The sequence below is a fragment of the Cibotium barometz genome, chromosome 25 (genome assembly GCF_041138505.1).
Source record: "Cibotium barometz isolate CiBa-2024 chromosome 25, ASM4113850v1, whole genome shotgun sequence".
NCBI lineage: Eukaryota > Viridiplantae > Streptophyta > Polypodiopsida > Cyatheales > Cibotiaceae > Cibotium > Cibotium barometz.
Window position 1 is genome coordinate 17,105,286 of NC_141070.1, and position 11,162 is coordinate 17,116,447.

At 40.4% G+C, this 11,162-nt stretch overlaps 1 protein-coding gene across 1 annotated transcript; it reads left to right on the forward strand.

The window, feature by feature from the left end:
• The first annotated feature begins 4,448 nt into the window (after positions 1–4,448).
• On the forward strand, positions 4,449–8,417 carry LOC147624313 (cation/H(+) antiporter 19-like). Its single transcript, XM_086819300.1, has 3 exons — positions 4,449–5,570; positions 5,687–6,688; positions 6,827–8,417. The coding sequence occupies exons 1-3, from the start codon at positions 5,376–5,378 to the stop codon at positions 8,027–8,029; spliced, it is 2,400 nt and encodes a 799-aa protein (XP_086675426.1). The 5' UTR covers positions 4,449–5,375; the 3' UTR covers positions 8,030–8,417.
• Positions 8,418–11,162: the final 2,745 nt, after the last annotated feature.

The window sequence follows — 11,162 nt, forward strand, 5'->3', positions numbered from 1 at the left end:
CGTGCAAAGGCAGCTTAAGGAGCTCCATTATGCCAACAAAACATGCCAACAAAGGACTGAAGCAGGAGACGGAAGAGATGAAGAAACACATGGCCAAAAGGGACAAGGAAGCCCTGCAATCAAATGCAAGATGATTTAAACAAGGCCATGGAAAGGCAAACAAACATGGAAGCACATGTCGCCTAGATCCGAGAATAGCACTTGAAGATCACAATGGATGTCCATAATAGGGCAGACAAGGATAAAGTAGAATTGGTGAAGGTAGAGGCATGGCTCGTAGTACTAGATGCCGAGGAGTATCCATAAGTTTATGATCTGGACACGGAGAAGATGGAGTAGTGGGAGAATCATGTGGTGGAAGACCTTAAGGAGTTGTGGGGGGGCTTACTTGGAAAAGCTAAAATTAGTGATGGAGGCATCCACACCTTCCTGCAAATAAATAACTCCTCACCAGTCAAGAGACCAAAATCTAGACAGAGGATCTGGATAGATGGATCCGGATCCATCCTCACGCGTGGAACTAGGAAAGGTGCTTGTTGAGACACCTGCCTTGATTGGAGTTGAAAAAGAAGCGGGCAACAACACTAGAGGTAGCACATCAGGACTGAAGGAATGCACAAAGAGAATAAAGAGCTGCATTAGGAAGTGGAGGCATGGAACTCACATGGTAGAAGAAATTTGCAATCCTGAAAGGAGAAGGAAAAAAGCCGGTAGTTGAAATAGATGGAAAAGAAAAATAGAGAGTGCTATGAACCAACTCTATACTGGACTTATCCCAAGGAATGAACTAAAGGAACATGCATGGGCGGCCACCACAAAGAAGTTCGAAGAGCAATTAAATGATGAAATAGCTCTACATGTCCAGGTGGAGGAACTAGAAGCGCTCATCAAGGAACAACAAAAGCAGGATGGCAAGACCATTCAATCACTGAAGAAAGAGGTAGAAGCACCCACACCCACAAGGGTGACTAGAGACAAAGGAGGAAAAACGGGTGTCAATGAGTTGAATGTGGCATTGATGACTGCAAACACTGACATCAAGAAAAAATCCCAACAAATTGACACCATGAAAAAAGGAGTTAGGCCAGAAGAGCATGAGCACCTGGAAAGAGAAGGATCTTAATAAATGCATACAGCAGTTAATGCACTTTGCACAGCAAAAGCGGGCACCATGAGGCCTTCCAACTAGGAAGGCCTTCCAACTTGGAAGATATAGCCGAATTCATGAATAAGTTGGAAGCACCTAAAGTGGCAGGACAAGGCCAAAGCCCTTCCCCTAGATCTAGAGCTGTGCGAGGAAGCAGCAAAATGTTATGACTCGCGGATCTGGGTGAGAAGGCACAACGGCTTAATCAAAGGGCAGACAAAGAAAAGGAGACTTCAAGATCAGATCAGTCTGGAATACCACCCTACGGGTGGAAGTGGAGCCGAGGCAGAAGAAGCTTGGCCAAGAGAACCAGAATAGACCATTCTTGAAGATGATGCTATCTATCTGGAAGAGAGCCTCGCCTTTGTAGCCTTACATGGCGGTGGTTGCAATGGAGAGAGCCAAGTCCAAGTATCCCGATGCATGGCCCATTGATGTGCAGTTCAAAAGAGCTGATGAGAAAGAACAAGGCTTGCCATGCATGGGTGAGCAGCCAGAAAAGAGCTTACAAGCCTAGATATAGCCAAGACCGGACAATATAATTCATATTAGGGGGCACCACTACCTAGCTTGAACACGAGAAAGGAGGGTGGAACAAGCTGTAAGTAGACAGCATGTCACGAAATAGTCTAGATCCGAAAAATTTTTAGTAGAAAACCAGCAAAAAGTGGACTTCGCTTGCTAAAGAAGTATCCACCGTGACCGCCAAGTGTTGGCAACCAATCAGCCCATTTGGCCGCCACCTAGACTTCTTCCCTTTTTGTAACAAACTTATCATGTGCTAAGCCTTCTTGTTTTGTAACAACCTCTTACAAACGGGTAGTACCCGACTGGATGTAAGAAGGCAAAAGTGGGGGAACTCTCCGGATGTTGTTTTGCCAGTTAGGAGATCAATAGATGTTAGATTATTGTATTCTTGAGAGTCTAAGCTAATATTAAAGAATATCTCGTGGGTTGGTCTCTCTCATGTCTCTATTCTATATTGCACAGTTCTATCTACTCAATGTCAATTACATGTCTGTATAGAACTTTTGATATAAAAATAAATCTTTTAGAATGCACAAATGGAGGGAATTACTCTTTTAGAATAACCTAATGATAAACTTTAGCTCCACAAAATTTAAGAAAATTTTGCCATAACCTCCTTTGTATGGCTAACCATTTCTCAATTTCATCATTCAATTTATGGCTTGAATTAATCCAATTTGAATTCTAATATCTCTAATCTACTCCATTTTCCAAAAATCAAGAGAGTAAACAATGAAAAGAGTTTAATCAATCTTTTAATTAAGCTTTCTAGGATTGAGAAGGGCTGAATTGTAAAGAAGAGAAGGGGATGGCCTTTTCATCAAGGCATAGCATCAGATTTTAATTTAACATTTAGAAAGCATAAAATTTGAGAAAACCATAGATTTAAAAATTCACAATAAGTAAGAATTAAGCTTACATGGAGCTTGTAAGCTTTCCTTTGGCTTGAAGGATTGAGGGTTCTACTCTTGTTTGCAGCAAGAGTGGCCACCAAATTCACTTGGAGAGGATTAGGCCAAAAAACAATTGAATTATCAAGAAATTCAATGTTAAATGGCTCAAGACAGAAGTAGAGTAACAGTGCATTAACACCATTAAGCTTTTACAAAGGGGGAGGCTTCTATTTATAGGAAAAATTGAGCCTCTAACCAAGCAAATTGATTCTAGAATTTTTCAGATCAGTTTGGTCACTTTTTGACCATTTTTAGGTCAGTTTAGCTTACTATTTGGATCTAGTTGAAAGAGGAGAGAGGAGAGATAAAAATATCTCATTATTTGTGAGTTTAAAATTCATCCACACATGTGAAATAGGCACCTCCTTCATGAGAGGAATTTCCAACACTGAGGTGTCAAAAATGCATCATTTCCTCTAAATATCTCTTCTTTTTTAACTAATAAACCTTGTCCTTAGTCAACTCTTCATCTTATGTGAGTATTTACTCATTTTTGGGGGATTTTTTTATTATTCTTCAATTTATCTCTTCCCTATATTTGGATTAATCTTATTGGTCCATAGGAACCTTAATCCAAAATTTTTAAAAAATCTGGACCCTTAGGATAAGGTCCTTTTTACCTATTTCAATTAATTCCAATTGCACATTGGAAAGTTCTTTTTGAATTTCTGTTTCAGGGGAATTTAGTCTAATAAGAAAGGATATTTTTCCATCCAAAGATATCTAAAAACTGAGTTACCTCTCTCTAGAATATTTTCTCTCTGCAGGTCAAAACAGGTAGAAACAAGATCTTTTATTGTTCTGAAAAGGGAATTGATTACAGGGGAAGAAACTGGAGATCTTGAGGGGCTAGGGAGGAATCGTACAATACTCCTTAAAAAAGAGGCCATCAACAGGTTGAAGAGCAAGGGATAGACATATGAATCCTAGAGAAAGGTTGCAAATGTGATGCATGGCATCATCGGGAGAGTGGGTAAATTGAGAGCTCAATAGATGGAAAGGCAATATCTAGGACTTACTACCCCTATTGGCTCCTAATCAATCGAAAAATCATATCTATGGATCATCAAAGGCGATTGAAAATCCGTCACCATACGAATTTTTTTTTCGACATGAAGAAAAATCCAATGGAGTTGGCTTTTTCAGTGAATACGCAGAGGCCGCCATAATCTTGCAATTCAGTACACAATTAGATGAATTGGAAGAGAAGAATGCAAATTGCAACTCATGATCATTAATTCTATAGAAGATGAAGGGAAAGCTTGAAATTAATTATAACTAGAATGAATTAACAACGCAATCAATAGCATTTTGTCAATATCAAAAGAATGAATCCTCAGCGAGCCTGCAGAGGCCGACATGGTCGTACTAGAGACGGAGAGACAGATTTGCACAAAATGATGAGTAACCGTATCGTTCTAATGAAGGCGGCCTAACACTGTGTTGAGCTAATGATGGTGGAGACAGAAGAGGCCTCAACGACTTCAACGGTTACAGCGTTTAATAAAAAAAACTATTAACAAAGGTTATCCCAAGTACCCCTTATTAATTAATCGATTTTGATTTTTCGGTCATTACATGCCCCTATTTGGAAAAAAAAAAAGCTTGAAAAATTTAAGCTAATAAGCTTAGATATGAGCGCTTTGGGTGGTGGACACCAAATCCGTTGGTAGCTTTATGTTTTGAGAATGGTTGGTGGGGACTATGAAAACAAGTATCTTTCAATCTTGCGTCTCTGGGCATTTCGATATGGCGTATCTATGTGGGCCGGAGCAGCTCCATGATAATGGCCAAAGGAAAAGGTGCGTGGGCACGAGAGAGAGAGAGAGAGAGAGAGAGAGCGCCTAAGACGGGGGAGTAGATAGAGAAGAAACTGTGGCTAAGCTGCGGGATAGAGAGAGGGTGAGGGTGGGTGCGCGCGCGCGCGCGCGTTGTCACCCATCAATTGTTGCTCTCACCCTTGCACATTTTCTTGCTTGATCGATCAATCAACGGTATGGCTGCTGTCATAGGACAATATGTTCGCATTTTGAACCTTATTTGAACTGCGGCTAGTAGTTTTTTGCCTGTATTGTACAGTCTACTCTCAATCTCTTGTCCGATCGTCTGCAAATCCCTCTCTTTTCTGAGACAGATCCACCACCATGAAAGATCTAGAGAGTCACTTTTTTTTTTTTTGTGTGCTCTCAAGTAACAGACTGGTCAGCATCTAGTAGTGCGTGATGATTCGTCTTCACGATCCACCGACCAGTCAGCCCTTAGTGATGGATAGATGGTAGGCTTTGCTATATATATCTCTATCTAGGATCTCCCTTACACTCAATAATCGCACACACACCTGCTCATACATTCAGTACCCCCCTTACTAATCATTGTACCCCTTGAATACATCAAATGTGCTATATTACTACTTAAATATATCCAATAATTTGCTCACAGAATCATTTTCTGCATTGCAGGGAATCTCCTATTTTTAATGTTATCAGGCGGGCTTTTGCTCTCCTATCATATCTAATTTGAATCTTAATTAATTCCAACAATTTTGTGACTGTTCGTGTAGCTATTGCAGTCACTTATACTTCACGTTGTCATGTTGTTTTAGATAGTCTCTCTCTCAAAGTACTATATTTTCTTGAAAATATAGCAGCTTCTTGGTGTAGTCTCTCTCTCTCTCTCTCTCTCTCACACACACACACACACACTCTCACTCACACCCCATTGCATTGGCCCAAGTGAGAGAAGAAAACATGGCTCCTAACTCCACCATCCCTTGTTATCCTGTCCGGGAGGCAGTCTCCAATGGTGTCTTGCAAGGTGACGACCCAATCAAATTTGCATTGCCCCTCCTCATCATACAAGTTGCCATTGTGCTTCTTCTCACCAGAGCCATGGCATTCTTCTTCAAACCATTACGGCAACCACGAGTTCTAGCAGAAATCATTGTGAGTCAGCATTCAAAAGATGGCAAAAGCTTCAAATTTTCTATGCATCATTTAAATGCCACTATTGTGAATTCATCAATATGTCAATACTTGTGTGTTTGATTGTTTTTTTTCAGGGAGGAGTAATTCTTGGGCCATCTGGTTTGGGCAGAAACAAAACTTACCTTGACGCGATCTTTCCGAAAAACAGCCTGACTCTCATTGATACCATAGCCACTCTGGGTTTGCTGTTTTTCTTATTCATGGTTGGCTTGGAGCTTGATTTGAAAGAGATCAGGAAGAGTGGAAAAGTTGCCGTCATCATAGCCTTATCAGGCATAAGTTTACCTTTCATAGGTGGAGTTGGCATCGCAAGTCTTATGCATGAATCATTCTCTGTAGGAGCAAAATTTGCCCCCTTGGTTGTTTTCATGGGTGTTCCATTATCCATCACTGCATTCCCTGTGCTAGTGAGGATAATGGCAGAGAGGAAATTGCTCACCACAGAGCTCGGCAAGATGGTAATCCCGGCTGCCGCCATGAATGATGTATGTGCATGGATACTCCTTGCAGTTGGGGTGGCCATATCTGGCCCTAGCACAAGCCCTGCAACTCCTGCATATGTACTCCTATGTGGTATGGGGTTTGTTCTCTTCATGCTCTTCATAGCAAAGAGATTCATGGAATGGATAGCACATAGAGTTGATGGGCAAGAGACAGTGAGTGAGATCTATGTATGTGTCACTATGATGGGGGTGTTACTAGCTGGGTTTACAACGGATGCCATTGGCATACACCCTCTATTTGGGGCCTTTGTGTTTGGCTTGATTGTGCCCAAGGAGGGGACCTTTGCCCAGATGCTCATTGAGAAGTTTGAGGACTTTGTGACTGTGCTAATGCTGCCTCTTTTCTTTGCTTCTAGCGGGTTGAAGACTAACCTAGGGAGCATCAACAGTGCCAAAGCCTTCGGTTTTCTTGTTCTCCTTATTCTTACTGCTGGCATTGGTAAAATTGCTGCCACTGTAGTGGTCGCATTATCTCTAAAATTGCCATTGCGCGAGGCTTTTGCATTCGGGTTTCTGATGAACACCAAGGGACTCGTGGAGCTCATCGTCTTGAACATTGGAAAGGACCTTGGGGTGAGTAAGCTTTGTGTTTAGAGTTAAAACTCTTTGCTAATTGATCCTCATTTTCCCAAGTTCAAGTTGAAAAGGCTGTGCCAGTCTACTGCATATGCTAAATGACTTATGTTTTAATCCTCCTATGACTGGCTGCAGGTGTTTGATGATCAGACCTTTGCCATCCTAGTGTTGATGTGCCTGTTCTTGATGTTCTTTACGACGCCAGCAGTGATGGCATTGTACAAACCGGCAAGAAACCCAGTTCCTTACATCAATCGCAAGCTTGAGGGCAGCTGTATGAAGAAGGACCAGCTTCGCATTCTGGCATGCATCCATGGTAGAAGGAGCATACCAGCTCTGCTAAACTTAGTGGAGGCATGTAGGGCCACGTCAAAGAAGAGATCTCTCAAGATCTTTGCCATGCATTTGATTGAGTTATCAGATAGAACCTCCTCTATCATGACTTTAAGCAGAGCAATGAATGAGGTTGGCAAAAGACATGCCTCCACCCATGAAGACAACATCCTCATTGCATTCGAGGCATATGGCCGGATCTCTAAAGTCCCTGTCAGGCTTCTAAGCACAGTTTCGGAGCTCTCCAACATGCACTATGATGTGTGCAGCTTGGCGGCCGAGAAGAGGGCCACCATCATCATCTTGCCGTACAATTTCTACCAGAAGGAAAATGGCACAACTGAGCACATTAATCCTGTGTTTAGGGCAGTTAATCAGAGGGTTATGCAGCATGCACCTTGCTCTGTGGGTGTACTTGTAGACAGGGGGCTTTGGGGGTCAGACCAGCTCTCAGAAACCACCACCCCTCATAAAGTTGCAGTTGTCTTCTTTGGAGGGCCAGATGACAGAGAGGCTTTAGCATTTGGGAGCAGGCTTGCAGAGCACCCGAATGTACAACTATGGGTCCTTAGGTTTAGACCTAATGGAGACCAAGGCCAGCTTAATCATGTGATTAACATAGACGATTGCACTAATCAGGATGATGAGAAGCTTGATGAAGAGAGCTTAGCTTCCGTTAAGTCGTTTACAGAGGAGGCAGGAGACAACTCATGGCAACCTGTATACTATGAGGAGCACATGTATGGCCACCCCACAGAGGCAGTGCTTGCTATTGCTAAATCCAGTGATTTCTCACTAATTTTGCTGGGAAGGGGGCACACTACACTAGCGGTAACAGCCACCATGGAGAGGCACCTTGAAAACACTGAGTTGGGTCTTGTGGGTGATGCTCTTGCAAGTGCTGGTGGAGAGATGAAGTCATCCTTCCTTGTGATCCAGCAGCACGACTCTAGCTTCAATTGCACTAGTGAATCACCCACAAAACCCCAACTCAAAAATGGCTAGCCTGCTGATCAAAGCCTCTTTGTTGTTGATACCACCATATACGCTCACTATGGTTTTGTGTGTTCCTGTATTGTTGGTACTTTGTATTAAAGTTTTCTTTTTTACACAGTCGATTGCACCCCATGGGTGGGCAGTGACTAGAAGTGTCACGACCTTGTATATGTCTTGTTACACAAAATTATTGAGGTCACGTAACCCCTTCTAAACCTCACCTTCATAATTGGGCAATCATTTTGGTTAACCTCCTCAAACATATGTAATCGGTAGGGTTCTGTCGCTTAGTGGCTGGTTGTGTCTGGTATATCTCTTTTTGGGTTTACCTCTATGGTTGTAACTGGGTTTTGAACTTGGGTCTATACTTCTATGCAGTTACCTATTCTTTTGGCAATATATTGACTCCATACCAAAATAAAAAATAAAAAAGTACAGCATGTTTGAAGATCACTTATACGTTTGCCACGAGATGTGTAACGACATTCTATACCTTGTATATCTCATTACAAGCCATCAAAGCAAGGTATCTAATTTACAAAATTACACCATGTTTGAAGGTTACTTGCATCGTGTTTGACTCTTGCAATAGTAGCATACAATAAGTTGATGAGACCTTGATCATTATCTTGGTGATGAGATGCAAGAGTGCTCTGAGATTCATGTAAAATGGTTAAAAGTGATGCCAAAAAACACACCTTTAATAGTGCAATTCACTTGATCATCGTGTGACCTTATTGGGTTTTGTTAATATCTTTGCTAACATCTAACTTGCATAATAAATGTGGGAGTGTTGGTGATCCCTTCAACATGTTAACATCTTTGCTAACATCTAACTTTCATAATACATGTGGGACTGTTCGTAATCCCTTCAAGTCGTTTTAACATCTAACTTGATAATACATGGTGTGACCTTATTGGGTTTCGTTAACATCTTTTCTAACATTGAACTTGCATAATTCATGGAAGTATTGGTGATCCCTACAAGTTGTGTAAGATTTGCATCAATGATAGCACTCAAGTATTAACATATATACATAACTCCGATGACCTATTTGAGGTATGCAAGATGGGGTTCCTTGTGGATTTTTCTTTGAGAGAGAAATTCTTGTTGTTGTTGCTCATTTGACCATTATAATTCAACATTGAGTTTCATGAGGGAGAAAATAATAGACGATTTTTTAATGAATGTTCTCTATAAATTTCCAATCCCAAGAACGATTTCATCTAAGAAATGTTGGTAGTTGTATATCCATTTTAGTAATGACTTGTGATGGACATTACAGATGCAATTGTGAGAGACTAAATGTGACCCGTCACATCTTTTTACACAAGAAAGATGCCCTTATGGGGGCATGAGTGCTACACACAATTCCTTGCAATGCTAAAAACTTGCCTAATCTATTTGAGATGAAGCCACATCTAAGGTGTAGAAATCATATTAAAAAATGGTGAAGGAATGATGTAGAAACTTGGCAAAGGTATTGATCATAACCAACTTGTCTAATATTCTATCTTTGAGATGAATATCACATTTGAAAATAGCCTAATGTTGTCGAACAAAAATCAAGTTTCTTTTTCAACTTTCCATGGTTTAGGTTTCATGCCACACTTTTGCTATTCAATGGGCCTTTCATCAAACACAAGAGTGATTTAGTGCCTACAATAAGTCCACCCTCTTGAGTTTGGGGTCACCTTAGCAACAATTACATCTACATATTCTTTATGTATCAAGCTCATTTCTTAGGTGACATCATCTTAGATATTTATATAAATGTAGTTATTTTTGCCCAATCCTTTGTCTCAATATCTAAACCCTTGGCTTTTTGGTAAATTTTAGCATTACCCTTGCCTAACCACAATTCACCTCTACCTCATTACGTGGTTATTTACTGATACTATGATTACTCATTTCTTTGTCGTCATAGAAAATTTGTGAGCATCTTACAAATTTGTGAGCATCTTACTGGATATGTTATCTGCATTAACAATGTTGTGTTCCAGCATTGTGCATTCATAGTTTTGCCTTTATAATTCCCAAGTTAAGACTAATACTATGGCCTAGTTAGAGCGTGTGGATGGAAACCTACACAAGAAAAAAGTAGGGGGCTAATCTTATTTCCAAGATTACACAAGAAAACAATAGGGGCTAATCTTATTCCCATGTTCTTGCAAGATTAGTTTTATAATGCCCTCTAAATATTGATGGGCTATTTTGAGAGATTTGTTTTTGGAAAGAAAAAACCTAAAAAATGTATCATCATGCACTAGGAGTGAAGGGATAAACAATAAAAAAAGACACTTTGAGCCTCCTAGGGGAAAAAATGTACCATCAAGCACTAAGAGGAGTGAAAGGTGAAACAATTGAAAAAACACTTCATGCCTTCTAGGGTAAATATTTCAAATGATTTTCACTTCTATATAAGAAAAACATCTACCAAACCACTTATGTTGCATTTCCATTTAAGTCTAATCAATGGGGTGCTTGAAAAAGTCTTCCTTTGATTACTACATGCAATTAGGTAATTGAAGTATCTTGAAGGCAAGGTTAACTTGTCAAAACAAGGGTGATGGAAAGAGATCTATTCACAACTTTATAAAAGATTGCAAAGAGTTCTTTGATAAGACTTTCAAAGGCTTCCATTTGACTAGCAAGTAATTTTGCAAAAGTGTAGACTTGATAACAATGCGTGTTGTTGTGTAGCCATAATTTTTCAATTATGTCCTTGTAATTATGTGGCTACCAGTTTCTTACAGTAAGTTCTCCTACCTACATGGGTTGAAAATATTCTGTAGTCTTTAAACTTTGGCCCACATTATAAGGGTGATTGATATCATTTTTCCTAGGAAGAGTTGTGGGTACAAGTAAGCATGTTTTGGGCTTTAAGTCTTGTTTCTGGCTAGGATACATGGGGTTAGTCTTGAGGCACTTGACCTCCCATAAAAAAATTACAATGAAGACCCGAATCAACAGCTATTGACAAGCACATGAATGTGGCTTGCCCTTCAAATTCACACAAAACTGAGTGTGAGTGTAACTAACCCACTAGAAGGTATTGCTAATAAATGATGTTGGATGAGAGTGTTGTGGATAGTTTTCCCCTTAATCGTTTTCAACATGGGTTGAACTTGAAAAAGAGTG